General features: G+C 42.4%; 1 protein-coding gene across 1 annotated transcript in view; it reads left to right on the top strand.

Annotated features, from left to right (window-relative positions):
- The window catches only part of LOC138596894 (stAR-related lipid transfer protein 13-like), a 53593-nt gene that overhangs the window by 9358 nt on the left and 27601 nt on the right, over nucleotides 1–16634 (top strand). Inside the window, exon 4 of the mRNA XM_069668354.1 lies at nucleotides 1768–1798. Within this exon, the coding sequence (XP_069524455.1) occupies nucleotides 1768–1798 (31 nt within the window). The remainder of the gene's footprint in view (nucleotides 1–1767; nucleotides 1799–16634) is intronic.

The following is a 16634-nucleotide window of genomic DNA, read 5'->3' as shown; positions in this document are numbered from 1 at the left end:
ATAACCAGGGTGCAGTTTATCCAGAACTACCAGGATTAGTAGTTGTAAAAGTCTGCCTGTGTGTGTGTGTGTGTTTGTGTGCATGTGTGTGTGTGTGTGTGTGTGTGTGTGTGTTTGGATGTGTAGGGAGCAGCAGGGGCCGTGGGATCAGACTGATGCTAAGGACTGGGTTTATTTTCCCCTAACCGTGACTGATAAAGTACAGCTGTCCAAACTGACATGGACACACACACACACACACACACACAAATGTCCAGATGCATGTTGTGCTTCTCAGCCTCAAATTGAGAGCATATCGTGCACATTTGTAGAAGAGTTTCAGTAATTTAGACACGTTTGGATAAGTTGTTGTCATTGTTTCACATTTTTTAGGAAGCATAAATCTGCTAGCCTAAATCTGTTAGCTGCATTACAGTAAAACGACCCCTCTTCTATCGAGTCTATGTAACAGACGTGAAAAAATACATAATCATTCATTATGTATTATGTACAAGACAGTAGCTCAGTCTGTAGGGGCTTGCCTTGGGATCCGGAGGGTTGCCTGTTTAAGTCCCAGAATGGCCCAAACATGGAAATTGGGACTGGTAGCCAGAGAGGTGCCAGTTCACTTGAGCAAGGCACTGAATCCCCCTTCTGCTTGGGGCACATGTCCATGTGCAGCCCCCTCACTTTGATCTCTCATTAAATGCATGTCCATAGTGTCCTGTTTTTGTATGTGTGTGTGTGTGTGTGTAGCATGTTTTTAATAGCAGAGTGAAAACATTGAATCTCTTCTTCCTCTTCTTCTTCTTCTTCTTCTTCTATGAAATTCCAAATAAAGTAAACCTGTCTGTTTTTTACTTTGAGTTGAAACCTGAGATGATGCCGTGATTGATAAGTACATTAAAATTAATATCAGGAGAACACTCTGATGTTATACATCATTTCCTGTTTAATTGCAAAACTCCAGGTGCATCATTTGGTAAATCCCGGCTCCTGAAGACCTTTCGTAGGGATGTGGGGTTTTCCTATCACAGTTGCCACATTCATGACAAACTGTCTGTGCTGGGATCACGTCTCAAACACTGACCAATAACTTTCCTGACCTTATAGTGTGTCAATTCCAGTAACTTCTGGGACTTCATGAAGTCCCCTTCATCAGCGTCTAAGATTTGATTTCCTGTCTTTGTATTTGAACTGGTACATTTTTGAGTCATGATGGTGGAGTTTTCTGCTACTGTCCTTTTTCCACATCAGGTCATCTATTTTGATTCTCTCTTCTGTCATGTCCTATTTTCCTCCTTTTCTTCCCTCCAAATCAGCTCACAGACTCTCAAGAGGACACACACACACACACGCACGCACACACACACACACACACACACACACACACACACACACACACACACATGCAGCAACATCCTGTCCAATATCTTCTAATTTAATTGCATCATTTATTATGATTTAAGTAGTTTTTATGAATGGGCTTCGGATGTCACCCATTTACAGGTTCTTTAATTGTTTAATTCCAATCAATCTCTGGTTAGTATTCAAACAAATAATCTGTTATTGATTGGTGGGTCAACATCTGATCGTACAGCTTTTTCCCAGCTGCTTCTGTTGAAGCAGAGTGTGCATCAGGGAAACTGAGTCACTGCATCTGGCTGAGATTACGTTTACATTCCCCAAAGCTTCAGAGTGCTCATGTGAATCCACTAAGTGTTTGTATATTTTCTTGCTTTTGTTTTGGTATTCATTGTGTATTTTTCCTCTTTTTTTCCATGTCAGGCTGCTGCGAGGATGACCAGTGGATCAGCAGGTACGATAAGAGCGAGAGTGTGTGTGTGTGTGTGTGTGTGCGCGTTCAGTATCCATTCAGTCTGCTTGTTTGCATTCCCGCTTTGGGATAAAACTGGACTTCTGGGAATGTCTCCCACAGGATTCCCAGCCAGTATGTCAAACCTCAACCACCCAGAAGTAATGATATACTGTTTCTACTATAACACACCTACACACACACCTACACACACGACACAAGCAAAGGTGCACAAACAGATAAAAACTCAAACACTTTGTGCTTGAAAGTTTAGATCTGTGGAGAATTGTCACTCCCTTTAGCGTAACAAAAACTTCTAAAGATGTTTTAATTGAAAAAATCTCTTAAAAAGAATATTAATATTTTTTTCTCTTTGGTCTCAAATGTTTCGCTCTTTCACCTCTTGCACTCGAGTTTCCACGGTTACAAGAGTCAGAGGAGATGATTAATGAGTCCAGCTCTGACCCCTGTCCATATCTCTTATCCTCAGAGTGCGTCCCCTTTGATTGACAGGCACAGGCGTCATGGCGACTGTAGTTAAGTGAAACCCGGTGAGATGTCTCGCATTCGGGTTTGTTTATTTTTGTGTGTTTTGTCTGTATGTGTGTGCATGCTCGCTCCTCCTGACGCTTGTGTGTGCGTGCTGTAACAGTTGGGGTGTCTCCAGCATCGGCAGGGGTCGCATTACTGTCAGTGATAGTCCGTGGAGGAGTGGTGCATTGTGGGTAATGAGGCCCCGGAGGCTGCAGGGAGGTCAGAGGTGATGGCGTCAGTGGCATACGTCGTGGGTGTGTGTGTTTGTGTGTAAAAGAGGCAGAAACATTTCATACAAACATGGCGGCGCTGAGAGAAGAGTGCAGATTAGTTTCATTGTTTGGGGTTTTGTTCTTCAGGTTTGTTTTCTCACTTGAGGGTGTTTATTTCCCCCTCTGATATGAGGAAACACTTTGGCTTTTTGACAGAAATCCTGTCTAATCAATCAGAGTTTGTCGGCCTGTGTGGGCTCCGGCTCAGCTGGGAAGGGACAGGATATGATACGCACATATCTCTGCCCACATAGCTGACATTCACTCCGCGCTCTGCCAGATAAACAGGGAAATCCACTCAGGAGTTTTTTACCACAAGTAGGTTTGTTCTCTGCCGGGGGTCTCCTTATCAATTGTAGATTTTTGTAATCATCCCCAGCATGTGTCTTTGATTTATTTTTCCCTTTACGTCTGTGTGAGGGAGGATACATGCCATGATGTGTGTGCTTTAAATCAAATCTGCCCTCAAGCCACAGAGGGACATGTTTTAATCCTGCAAGGATGAAAGGATTTATTCTCAGTAGTTCTTTTTAGAAGAATTAATATGCAATAACAGTGGAGCATTTTGTATAGATGCTTAAGTGCTTTATTTAATCTCAAGTAAGTTTGCACTTCAATGTTTTCTTAAGCTTTGAGCTTCAAGTTTGACTGCTTTATGTCATTGTTTGTTATTTGAGTGGTCAAATAGTGACCAATTCAGCATTCAGTCAGGTTGAGTTTAGGCACCCCAAATACAGAGGCAAAGTCCTCGCTGCGTCGGCCTCGGGTTTGGCTCCAACCCATGGCCCTTTGCTGCATTTCATCCCCACTCTCTCTTCCCCATGTTCCCGACTCTCTTTAGCTGTTCTGTCAAGAAAAGCAAAATGCCACGAAAATAACCGTTTAAGAAAAGAAAGTGTACGGAGAGTGTGCTTCACTCATTATATTTACCTCTCTGCCAGGAAGAATAAAAGCTTAAAATATCTGGACTTGTGTCGTGGCTACGGGTCTGAAGTTGTCATCATTTTATTGTTAAGAAGATAATCACTAGTGTGTATATACGCAGCTGAAATATCCTGGATTAACATGTAAGGCAGCAAACAAGTGATGACTTAATCTCATTATACAACCTTCAGTTCTCCTTTCATACCTCCAGTTGTATGAATGTAGCAGCATCCTCCAGAAGTCTGGCTCTGCAGTATTGTAATACTGTGTATGAAACAGGTTTCCAAACTCATGCACACGCTATTTCTGGGCACTGTGATTGTACAGTAGTACACTTGATGAGTGACCAAAGAGCGTGAAACGTCCAATCAAATAACAAGAGATCATTTCAACCAGTGGTTCGGCCTCAGATGACTCAGACTCAAAAACACGAAAGGAAAAGATGTATTTGGCAGCGCCGACCAGCCGATGCACAACTACAAGACTTGTTTAGGACTTAAAACTCAGAGTTAAGGACTCTGGCTAGGGGGCTTCATTGTCATGCATTCAGTCATTCATTGGCTTTGGTGCACTTTAGATTACAAAAACTTGTGAATTACAGTTTATCAAAAATGAATGATTTTGTGGCAGAATACTATAATACATAATACAAAATATACAAAAACATGTACCATTAATAACTGTATATGTACAGTATACCCTACATTTTCATCAAATGTGCTTTTCTCGTGGAAACGTATTATTATTATTATTATTATTAAATTATTATTATTTTTAGTCTAATAATCTCTATTTACAGATTTTACATAAAAACGTAAATTCTCTAGGTGCGTGCCCGGATTTTAAGAAGTGTTCTGGTTTCCTTTTGTAGTATTGACCAATCACGTATCAGCAGGCTGCAGCGTATGCAGGACCTGCAGAACCCAGTCCACTGTAACGTTATGCCGGCTCCCATCTGACCACGATTCTCGTCTTGAGGACAGACCTGACAAAACTTCTTACATATCTGCATCACGATGCCGGAGTGCAGCCTCCGTGTAACTTACTATTCACGAACGATGAACGGGCGCTCCTCCGGGGGATTTAATGAACCGCAAAATGATGGCGTTTATTTTGGAGACATATCTGGAGGGACGAAGTTCGCTTCACTTTTGATCTGAATGCACAGTCGCTTCTCAAGTTGCTAACTTGACTGTAAACAAAGCAGCGCACAGAAAAGGAAGTCTGGAAGGCTGGAAGTCTTCATCGCTGAACGCTGGCTACACCGGAATTCCCAAAATGTTGCTCCCAGAGGCGATATCGTCGTCAGATGATAGCAGATGGGTTCCCAGATTGGGAGTCTCTGCATGGTGTTTTATTGCAGCTTTTCATCCAGCTCCACATGCTCTCAGCCTTCGTGAGAAACACTACCACTGCTCCTCTGGTTAAAAAAAAGTGCTGCTATATTTTAGAGTAGTTGATGATAAGCTATGAATGACCTTGGCCTGAACCACTGACACACATTCTCTGCCCTTTCACTGCCGTCCAGGATTATAAAAAACATATAATCCTTCAGAGTTTTCATATTATTAGACGGCGCTCGGGGAGCTGTTGGTAATCTCGACCTATGGCCCGTGAATCCTTTTAGAGTGTCCTTTGCATGTCTGTAAGTGTTTTTAGTAAGTCTGACTGGAGGGATTCAGCTGATCTATGGCTCCTGCAGACTTCTGACACACATTTCCAGAGGGGATGGCGTGCTGACGTTTAACCCAAATGTTTTGTCTCATTTTAGTTATTACTTTCAAAAGTCTGAGAAGTGTCACAGGGTTCAGTGTGTCCATGTGTGTAGGAAGGCTGTGGGTGGATGTGGAAGGTCTACTGCCCCTTTGTGTTATGCATAATATACCTCACACGGAAAAGCAGTCGGCTCAGCAATTAACTGGCAATAAACCTTAATAAGTTAATGACAGCGTCTTGTTGTGGTGCTAATGTGTGTGTGTGTGCATGTGTGTTTAGGTAGCTGTGATGTAGACCCACCAGAATGCATGCAGTAAAGGTGATGCAAGGAGGTCCCTTATTAACTCAGTGCTTACTAAGTAAGCCTGTGTGTGAGTGTGTGTGTTGAATATTGCAGCAGTGTGCACGTTTGCTTTAACAAGTCTGGAAGTGGATTTGGCTGCAGTCCCAGTTCCTTCCTCTGTTTCTTCCTTTCGTTTTTCTGCTGTCTCTCTGCCCTCTGCTGTCTTTCCTGACCATTCAAACTGTATTGTTATTATCTTAAAACCCTTATACTGTATAAACTTGATTATTTCCCATATTAGTTGTAACTGTACACAAAGGTCCTTTCATTTTTTAAACCTGCTTTAACTCTTGAATTTTGAGCAAATGGAAGAGTAAACACAACTCAGACATATTATCAACTTACACATCTGTTATGGTGAAAGTGCTCGAGAAGGGTTGCCTTTTCAGACCATAGAGTGTTTAAAAAGACATGACAGCGCCCTAAAAGTGAAGCCAAACCCTCTCTATCGCCCCCTGCTGACTGGCTGCAGTATAGGTCATAAAGCCCGCCTCCTCCATGTTAACAGATGGGACATGAGTCAAACTATAAAATCAAAATACACGCCAGATAAATGTTTCTTAAACATGGTTTCTGTCATCATAGTTAGTTCTTATCATGCTGATTTACGTCCAAGTGTTCATTTTTCTGACAAGTTTATTTTTAATTAGTTATTTGATGCTGTCAAAAGGATGATTGACAGCTCTGTTGACAAATACGCCTCCTGCAGCCGATTTGTTCCGGATTAGCAGAGTAGAGGAGGAACGGCGAGAGGAGACGTAACTAAAACAATCACAACAGTCATTGGAGTTTACATATCTGTGAACGTCTGCTTCAGACCAACACAAGAAGCTGTTCTGCTGTTAAATACACCGACATGCGATATCTTTGCCCTTTTTTGTGGTAATTTAAGTGTGTGTTTTGGTTAGCGGAAGTGGCTACGGCGGCTCCACCGGCTGATCTCTACTGCGCAGCTCTGGCTCCAAATGAGGTCACCATCGCAAGATGACAGCGCTCGTCACGGGGGCTCATATTTTGGCTTTAATTTTGTAGAATGAGAGCAGATGGAGACGCATCGTCCATTCAGCCATTGGTTCAAATAAACATTTTTAATCTGCATCTGGGTCCTCTATTGATGTGTTTTTCCTGAACCGTGACAAGTTGAGGAAATTGGGTTAAAATTTGAAGTCAACGTCAACAAGACTCAAAAGCATTCTTCTGGGTTACAGTCCTGTATTTGATCGATTAGATTTCCGAGCCAAACACCACACAGTTTTACTTGCCAATCAAAGGATACGAAAGAGGGAGGGATTATGGAACCTTGATTGGGAATAAAACATAACGGAGACCAGCTCCCTCTGTAGATATAAAGTTTTCAGGTAGAGAAAACACAATACTTCCTGTGTTCACATGATTTTACACTAATGAAAGCATACTTATAAGGATTATATTCCATGTGTTCCCCCTAAATCTCACTGGTCTTTTCTTACAAATGTGGTTTAGTTTTTGACAACACACACCTGCAGAGGATGACAAAACACATGAACTCATTTTGTCTGTTCAGACTCCAACAAATGTACAAAACCTTTCTTTCTCTTTAGGTTTAATGTTGTACTATTATTAAACATCATAATTGCTGTGGTAATTGTTGCCATGTTTAGTTAATCAGTGCATGTGAGCATTATGGTGGGGCCACTTATGTGCTCATGAAACTTTACTACATGTGTATGTGTGTGTGTGTTTGGTGGCACATGTAAGAGTGCATATTCGTGTATCGTATGTACACACTTGTGTGTTTGTGTGTGGTCCTGATATCCTATACGAGCACAGAGAAAAATGCTGGAGGAAGGAAGTTGGCCCTTGAGGATTTTCCTGCTTGAATGCTTATTTTAACAGCTCAAAACTTCACAATATGTGTATCGCTCCTAAGTGCCTTTAAAATGAGACTCTCAGCGACACGGCCTCCTATCAGCATGTGATCTGCACTCCTGTGACCTGTGGAGTTTCCTCCATGTCCATTAGCTATTGTTTCCCCCTCCCCGGTCCTGCCCCAGGTCCTGCTCGCGCCATACCTCAGTCTGCACCCCGTAGCCCTCTGCGCTCAGCTTTCAAACCCCAGAGTCTGTCTCAAAATACGACGTCGTCCAGCTCCATACTTCCTCAGGCCGAGTCTGCCTACCATATATCAGCTCCCCTATTTCCCATCTGTATCATCTCTCCTGCTCGATCCTCAGGCTGAGACCTTTGCTTTGTGTCCCCCTGCCCGAGGGATAGCCATCTACTCCTCTAGGTCGATCCAGTCTGCAGAATGAGAGGCGGACGATGTCGGCAGACTTTATCTTAGCTGGCTGGACAAGGGAAGTTGTTGTTGTTGTTGTTACTGGAGAGTGTGGGGGATAGAAACTCTGAATTAGCTCCTGACCCACTTTCCTCCTGGCCCATTTTTCTGGAGGAACTGACCAGAGCGGCATTCCTCGACGGCTGGTGCAGAAATATTGACAGAGACACGCTGATACTGTTGATTCAAGCACATGTGGATGGGTATCATGTTGGCTCTTTTACGCTGACACATGATAATTATTTCTTCCCTCTACTGCGCTGTATTTTAGTGGAGCTCAGAAAATCTCCCCCTTTCAGTGGAAAATCTTCTGTCTTCAATCTTTAAACAAACACATCAGAGATTCCATCTTAAATTATTTACTTCTTCCCTTAATTTGAATCATCTCTCTTCTACCCTCTGGTGCCACCATCGTCTGTCTTCCCCTGCTCTTTTTCCTCTTGCTGAGTCTTCAATGCCTTTGCTTTTGCAGAGAGCAGCCGTCCATCACAGCGTCTCTCTGATGTACCAGGGTCAAAGGTCGAGTTAACAAAATCACCTCTGAATACTAAACAACCTTTTTTTTTTTTAAGTTTCATGTTGAAGCATTTATCTATGAGAGACAAAGATCAAATCATTGACTTCTTTTAGATTGTTTGTACCTCTCTGTCAAATTCAAAGCCCCCCTCCAGTGAAAATCAAGTTTTTAACCTTGTAAACATCTCCATGTGGTGTCTTTCATGTGCTACAAGACACATCAGGGACAACATCAGCAGTCATCTCCACGGCTGGGCCTGTCTGCTTTTAAACTGCAGTGTACCAAGGACAGGCTGAACAACACGTTTTCAGGTTGGCAGGTTTGAGAGGTCACAAACCTAAGGAGCCAATCCCGTTAATGGATGGGGTCACGCTATGCATATCATTATGTGCAACCACTTGGGCGAGCCAGCTGTAACAGTCGTTGTAACTCACTACTGACTACTAACATTAACGTAACTACTAATAATTACTACATTTCAAGCTAGCTAAGTTTCAACAAGTTGCCACAAAATGATGGCAAAGATGTGTTTTGTTTTCGCGACGGAGGGGGCGGTTGGAAATGGGCATAGTGGGCAGGGCCAATGCAGATTCAGGGAATGAGGGTGAAGGAGGGACAAGGCAATTTGCAGAAAAAACATATCAGACACAATTTATTATTTCAAGAAGACCATTTTATATGTCTTAAAACATGACTGGAGCTGCTCTTTAATGCAAATGTGTGTATTGTTTTGCTAAATTTACAGTTTAAGGTTGCTGAAGGTAAAAAACAAAATCAGGAGTGAACACATAAACAGATGTTGTGATGTGCATCCTGCAGCGCTGCTCTTCAGAGAGCGTTCAGAGGAAGTGAGCAACATATGGAATTACTATGTGATTCATAGGAAGATTAGATGTGTGTGTGTGTGTGTGTGTGCGTGCGTGCTCTCAGGGATCACTCAAAACAGATAGTATGGTCTTGGAATTTAGGTCAAGGTCACACTGTGCCATCTGTTCAATGGTTTTGTTTTAATCTGGAGGTTTCCCACTTTAAGCAGACTGGTGGCTGAACAAGCTGCAGAGAGTTTGTTTTAGTGGATGAAAATAGCTTCTGGATTCTTCTTCTGTTGTGTGAAGATAATTCTGCGACAGCGTTTGTTTAGTTTTGATCGCAGTGCACCTCAAGATTTCAAGCAAGCAGCTGTTGAGGTGACAAACTGAGGCATATAAGTACAGGGAGGCTGGTTGTTTCAGTCTGAATGTGCTGAACAGCTCGACCTGAATGACTGAGTGTTGCAGAAAATAGACGACGGAGAGAAGAGGGATGAAGAAATGAGCAGGAAGAGGAGGAGGGGGAGGAGGGAAAGATGGAAGAGGAGCAGACATGTAAAATTAGGGAAGCTGGAGAGAGGAGATGGTTGGATGAGATGCTTTTGTCACAGTCTTTGATCACATGATCTGTTAAAATATTGATCGGACTGAACTCGCTAACCCAGAATCTGTGTGCATATGCAGCTATTGACTTTTGCTGTAATATCATCACAGTGCAGGGGAGTCTCAGTGGCAGAAAACCCTGGAAAGGGTTAACATGATAAATTAGACAATTAGACATTATTCTGCATGCATTTAGTCTAATTTGTAATTGTGACTAGAGATACGTTTGTGGCTGCGGCCTCACTAGGTTTTATAAAATCATCTCCAGCCATTAAACAGAGGCGACTACTGTGCAGAATTACTGACTCATCACGCTGCGTGCGTTTGACACTGTATCCGACCTCATATGACCTGAAAGGATGAAGAAGGAGAAACTCCTCCTCCACCTTCTCCTCCTTCTTTTTCCTTCCTCAGCAGCCTCCTCCGAACCGGCCCCGTCCACTTCTGTGACCACCGCAGATCTGATTTCTCTCCCTGTGGAGACGCCCATGCTCGGCTGTGTATTTGTTCTGAAAGTCAGATCCCTCGTCTGTCCGGAGCATGTCCACTGTGCTGCTGTGATTGGCTGCTTGAGACCTGGAATGTGGGAGAGGTTGCTGTTTTGATTGGCAGCTGCTGTGAGACAGTGTTCCTGTGGAGTTTGCTCAGAGTTTGACACAAGGACCTGTAAGCCGTACATATATCACAGCCTGAGACATCACAGAGCACAAACACCAAACTGACCCGGGATCAGAGTCACTGGAAGTTTTCTAGGTTTCATTTCTGACCTTTGGCCTCTTTCTGTCTCTCAACTTCAACCCACAATGCACTCGGTTAAAATTTCATACTCTGCCACACTGTCAAATTATTTCCAACTGCGTATTAAAAGATACAGTTTTGCTATAAGGCATATTAATCTCCCTGAAGCAAATGGAAAAGGTGTGGCAATCAAAAAAAGTTGCTTTAAAGGGATAATCTCAATTTTTTTTACCTAAGATTTTAATTTTAATAAATGTCTGTTAAGTCACCATATATCGCCGAATGAGGTAACACAATGGTGATTGAGCCTATGGCCCACTGATGAAAGCCTTTGTATTTGCAGTATTATTACGGACTGGGTTTCCGTTGCGACATTCGTGGAAAAAATCACAAGCGACACCCAGTTAGTGTCGCGTTTTCCATCACCCAGCAGTGGTTGGTCTGCCAGAGAGGGTAGGCGGAGCTAAGCGGCTGCTTTTCCGCTCTCTGCAAGTGTTGCGAGTAAACAGTAATCTACTATGGCTGAACAAACAAAGAAAAGATCGATGACTACAGATACAACTTCAACAATAAGTGAAAATCCGAAGAAAAAGAAACTAATTTGACGCTCAGATGAAGTCTAACAGTCTAAAAAGGAAAGTGACCGTCAGCGAGGAAAATCAAGAGTTACAACCATAACAAAGGGAGCCAACAGTATTTGTCTGGTTATCTGGGAAGTGTGCTCCCCCAATTGTCGTTTAATACCATAAGGTGCCACTAAATTAAACAAATCGGAGATCTTCGAGATTAGCACTTTACTTAGCTGTCTTTTTGACTAAATGTTTGTGTTACAGGTCACTGTTGTCCTTTGATTTCTTCTGGTAGAGGTTGTGTAATCCCACATTACCAGTATTTCCTTGAAGCAGCAGAACGTCAAAAGACACTACACAACTGTTTTCACAGGCTGAGCATACATCAGCTGAGTTTACCTTTAAACAACAGGAAGGTCTCTGTGAAACTGAGACAAAGAAAACCATCTGTCATCAGTGATTCACTTTCTACGTCTACTTATTACAAGATTTTGCTGTAGCTTTGCACACCAATGTTTTGTGAATACCATACAAGTATACCATACATCAGTAGAAACGGTTTAAAAGGGTTTAAAAAAACACATAAAATGTCAGTGCGACTTAATCTTCTTATGTCAGTGTTCTCCACCAGTTGTGCCTGTACTGTATGTGTCTGTGATAATGTGCTAAAATCCCTTAATCCCACAGCCCACACACATTTGCACAGGGGACACAAGTCACACGTTTGTGCGTGTATGTGTGAGTGTATATGAAAGGAAGGACATACAGTATGCATGAATTTATACATTAGTTTATGCATGCTTTTTTAATGTGTGTGGGTTTAGCTTTATTTACATGCATTTACTTTTTATGTTTGTACATCAGGTTTTATATTCATGTCTCTTAGTGTTGAGAAAGCTGAATGATTCTTCAAGTTTAATGTTACACCACCAACAGGATGTACGTGCAGTCGTGTTTGGGTTTCTATTTCTATGACTGATATTGATTATTATTACACGGCTGTGTTAAATACTTGATTCTGATTGGTTCATTCCGTTGTTATGAAGAACAGACCATTGCTAGGGATGCGGCTCTAACCGCACAATCCGGGGACTAACTGTAATCATATCAATCTGCTGAAAGAAGTAAATTTGACATTGGTTTGTTTACTGAGGGAAAAAAAGAAAAGAGACAAAAACAGTGGAGAGAAAGCAATAAAGGTTAGATCTGAGATCCTGTGAACGTAAAGGTCAAAGCACCAGCACATTCATACAGTATTCATACTTCAAATTCAGTGGTCCTTGACTGTGTCTTGAATGGATTTATCAGCATCTGTTCATTCCTCCTCTCTGTGCAGACTGTTCTTTGAATTTGTCACCCGCCTCTGTGTGGCAGAAAGATTGATAAAGAGGTTAGAGTTGTCTTCTCCCTTAATCTCTGAGACACGAGGGTAATGTCTGTCTTCTTACATCCTTTGGTTTTGCAGCAATCTGCAGGAGGCTCACAGACAGAGGTCTGGTGTCTGCTGTCTGAAATAAGGACCTTGTTAGTGTCTTACGTGAGTCTCTACAAGACATTTGTTTTAAAAATACATAGAGAACATGCTTTGGTCCCCTCAAGTGCTCTCACCATCATCATTTTTCCCCCTCAAATCGTTAGAACACACGGCTTCACCACCTCTTCTGTCTGCTTGTTCAGTTCAGCTCAGCAAGATTATTCCTCTCCCACTCAAAATGCCTGCATGACAGCATCCAAGAACAGCATCTTCTTTTAAGGGATCCTTTGGCATCATTGCTCACAAACCGTTACATTTTCTGTGGTCTCTTGCCAGCATGGGATCCTCACATAGAGCTGATTCAACGGTTTCAGAGGCCTGCATTTATTATAATCCTCCAATTCCCTTGAACAATGATTTGAAATGTCTTATATTTGACCACAGATGAAACCACAACAATCATTTAATTGATAAGTCACATGACAGAAAATGTGATTAACAAAGCGATTAATTCATTCCCTTTTAAATGTAAAGATTACCTGACTCCAGCTTCCCTCTCGTTCATTAGGGAGACGAAAATTCTGTCCCATTATTCCCAGTGTACGCCCTTTCATTTTTACTATTTGAATATAATTATATGTGAAAGAAACATGCCGTGTGACTTTGTGAAATATCCTCTATTTGGAAATACAATGCTTGGGAATCCCCGTTGCTTGCAGAGGGCATTTCATCCGAAGCTTTATTCCATGAAGTGTTTTAATTCACTTGTGTTCTCACTTCCTCTTGTTCCACATCAGATCTTCTACACGTTGGTGGTCTTGTCAATCGACTCTGCTTTAGTCTCCCCTCACCTCCCACAGTTCCTTCCTTCTTTTATCCGTTGTCCATTCAGCTTCTCATTGTTCACCATTCACTATTTTCACACTGCAGCCATTTTTCCTCTTGTATAGCAGCTGAAAAGACGATGAATAGGGGAAATCCAGAGAGCATCTAACCATAACATATTTGATGACTAAATTACTTCCATTAGACAACAGTTAACATTAGCATTCAACCTCTTACTTGCTAATATAACTGTTTAATACCGTTAAACCATATGATAAGAAAGACTTACTAGCTAACACCCATATAAGCTAGCAAACAGTCATAATTGCTAGCCTTACCATCATGTTACCTAGCAATCAGTTCAATCCTAAGCTCCCGGTAACTAATACGTACAGCTAATTTTACTGTTTGGTAGTGTCAAACCATATGAAAGGAAAGGCAACAATGACTAGCTAAGAGTCATGTAAGCTAGCTAATGGGCATAATAGCTAGCTTACTTTTTGTATTCAGCAATTAGTTTAATTAGTTAGCCGCCGTGACTTAGCTCCTAGTTCCTTTTGAGTAAGCTAGCTAACAGTCATGATAGCTAGCTTGCGGTTATGTTTGCTAACAATTGGTTGAAATGCTAACGTGAGATGTCGTGAGTTTTCAAATGTTTTAATTCCCAATATGGAACGATATCCCTCTGGACTTTCCCTATTATGCTATTTCTCTTTTCTGTTGCTGAACAATTGTGATGAAATTATACAATGTGTCAGATTTCCTACATTTATGTTTTGAAACCTGAACTACAGTGGCACAAAATTGTAACAGCATTTGAGCTTCCTATCCTGAAAATGACATCACAGGAAAATGACTGTGGTGTGAATGTGGTTGATTTCCCTTTTAACCACTTTCCCTCTCATCCCTGCTGACTGCCAGTGCCAGCCAGGAATCTCAGCAGTGCAGCGCAGGAATATAAATCACCGGCTTTCTCTCTACTGCCTCACTGTCATTGGACACCAGGCTCATAGCAGGGTGAGGCAGAGAAAGTAAGGCCATGAACTCCAGCCTTAGTACCCCTGCTTTTCAACATGTTTGTTTTAATGGGAAACCAAACCAACTACATTTTGGGAACAGACTAAATCCTCAAGCGGTTTTTCATAGCCCCATTAATAACATTACCGGTAAAGAGTTATTTGGTGTCCAAATAAACGCAGGATTGTGCTGACTACTCGAGATGTCAAGCGTGTTTCGACAGGTCAAACGTCCCATCAAGTCCCTTCTAGTGGATCCCTGCTGACCTGGAACTCAACACCACAAACAGGACATCCGATGGTGTCAAGCAGACGGCAGCTGAGGAGTGTCCTGACCAGTCTGATCGCTCTGTCTAGCATTCCTGGGATAACATGAGTGTAACGCAGAGCTCAGGATGAAAATCCCAAAAGTCTTGACCTGTCAGAGGGGTAAACGCGACTCACAAAGAGAAGACAGCTCGGACAGTTTATGTTTGTGCTCTTTCACTTCAGATTGTCGGGCTGGCTGAAGCACGATTGTTGTTTGTCTCGGTTAAAAGCACTTTTTTATTCTGGTACTGATTTTCTGAGGTAAAACACCACTTGAGAAGTTAAAGGGAAAAAGAATGTGAAGGACTTTCAAAAAATGCCCTGGATTTCTTTTTCCATGTTTATGTCTTTCACTTATATCTGTAGAGAACCATTTTCGTGCGGCGGCCATTTTCCTCCGACTAATGAGTGAAAAATTAGAGGCATATTTCAAAATAAAACAATATATAAGCCCATTAGCTACGGTTAGCTAATGCTAGAATTAAACCATTTCCTACGTAGGCTATTGCTTAAATTCCTTTCTAATTCCAAATTCCTAGATTATGCTAGCTACAAAGTAAATTCCTATATTACGTTATAATTTACGCCTTTCCTACTGTATCGTGTAGCACTGATGTAATATTAGCTTAGTTTATGCTAGGCCAACTTCTAAGCTAACGATATTTTTAGCTAGAAAGGGGCTAAATACTAATAGTTGCTGATTAATCGATAAGCAGTAAGATGATAATGATTTGTCAATCCTGTATGACATACAACCTGAAATACAACAGTTTGACATTGTATCTACATTTTAAGCTTCATCATTCTGTCTTTACTTTGAAATAATTTGGGCATTATGGGAAGTGATAGAGAAAATAGGGATAATCATTAAGTCTGTCACAAACCATAGAAATGCCTTGTAAGGTCAGATCTGTGACAGTTGCTACTTGTGTGTGTGGCATTACTGTGTGTTATTAGTGTGCATCAGGGGGATTGAAAGAGATCCTTGTTTGGGTGAGTGGGTGGGTTTGGGTCGTGGAGAACATACATTTGGTGTGTGTGTGTGTGTGTGTGTATGATTGAGAGCGAGCGAGCGAGCGAGAGAGAGAGAGAGTGAGTCTTACACATAGGGAGGGGGGAACCCGCCTCTCACATCTGGCTCTCCATGTCAGCGGTCCAGACTCACATGCAGAAGTTGTGTTGAGACGCTGCTCCTTCGCCCTGAGTCGCGCGGGGGGCTGAGGAGGGCAGAAATGCTGGATGAATTAAACTAGTGTATCTTCAGTGGGTCCAAATCCTGTGAATAAGTCCCCGTCCGCCTCCGCTGGTGCAGGAAGGTGACGCAGCGCGAGAGGAGCTTTGCTTTATACCAGGTGAAGCGGTGACGACCATTGCGGCAGCCGGACGCAGCAGCTCGGGACGCACTGTCCCCGCCGGCTGGGGGGGCTGTTCACGGTGGAATAAAAAGGGACTGAGGAATACCGGGGAGTGCTGCTCTTAAAAGTCAGGGAATATGCGCCGGGCTGCACCGCAATGACGACCCAGCGAAGGTCTGCCAAGCTACAGCTGCGGCGGTCCATCAGCGAGCAGCTGCGGGACTCCACGTCCAAGGCTTGGGATCTGCTGTGGAGGAATGTCCGGGAGAGACGACTGGCAGGTCAGAGAGCCAAAACCAGAGGAAGTTATACTGATGTTAACATGCGGAATACAGTTCTCTATCTCTATTTTGACTGACATGAGTCTGTCAAATAAATATAACAGGCAGCAGCATGATTCGTGAGCTGCAACCTTAAAGCACCCCATAGCGTTTTAAATATTAAACAGAGGTATATTTTGGTCTGAAATAGTTTTAATTCGCTTTTAAACGTTGGAGTCAACAATTTCCCCTCAGTGT

This window comes from Semicossyphus pulcher, unplaced genomic scaffold (assembly GCF_022749685.1).
Source record: "Semicossyphus pulcher isolate SPU_LCO1_2020_fin unplaced genomic scaffold, fSemPul1.0.p SCAF_10, whole genome shotgun sequence".
Taxonomy (NCBI): Eukaryota; Metazoa; Chordata; class Actinopteri; order Labriformes; family Labridae; genus Semicossyphus; species Semicossyphus pulcher.
This window is presented reverse-complemented; position numbering and strand designations above follow the sequence as displayed.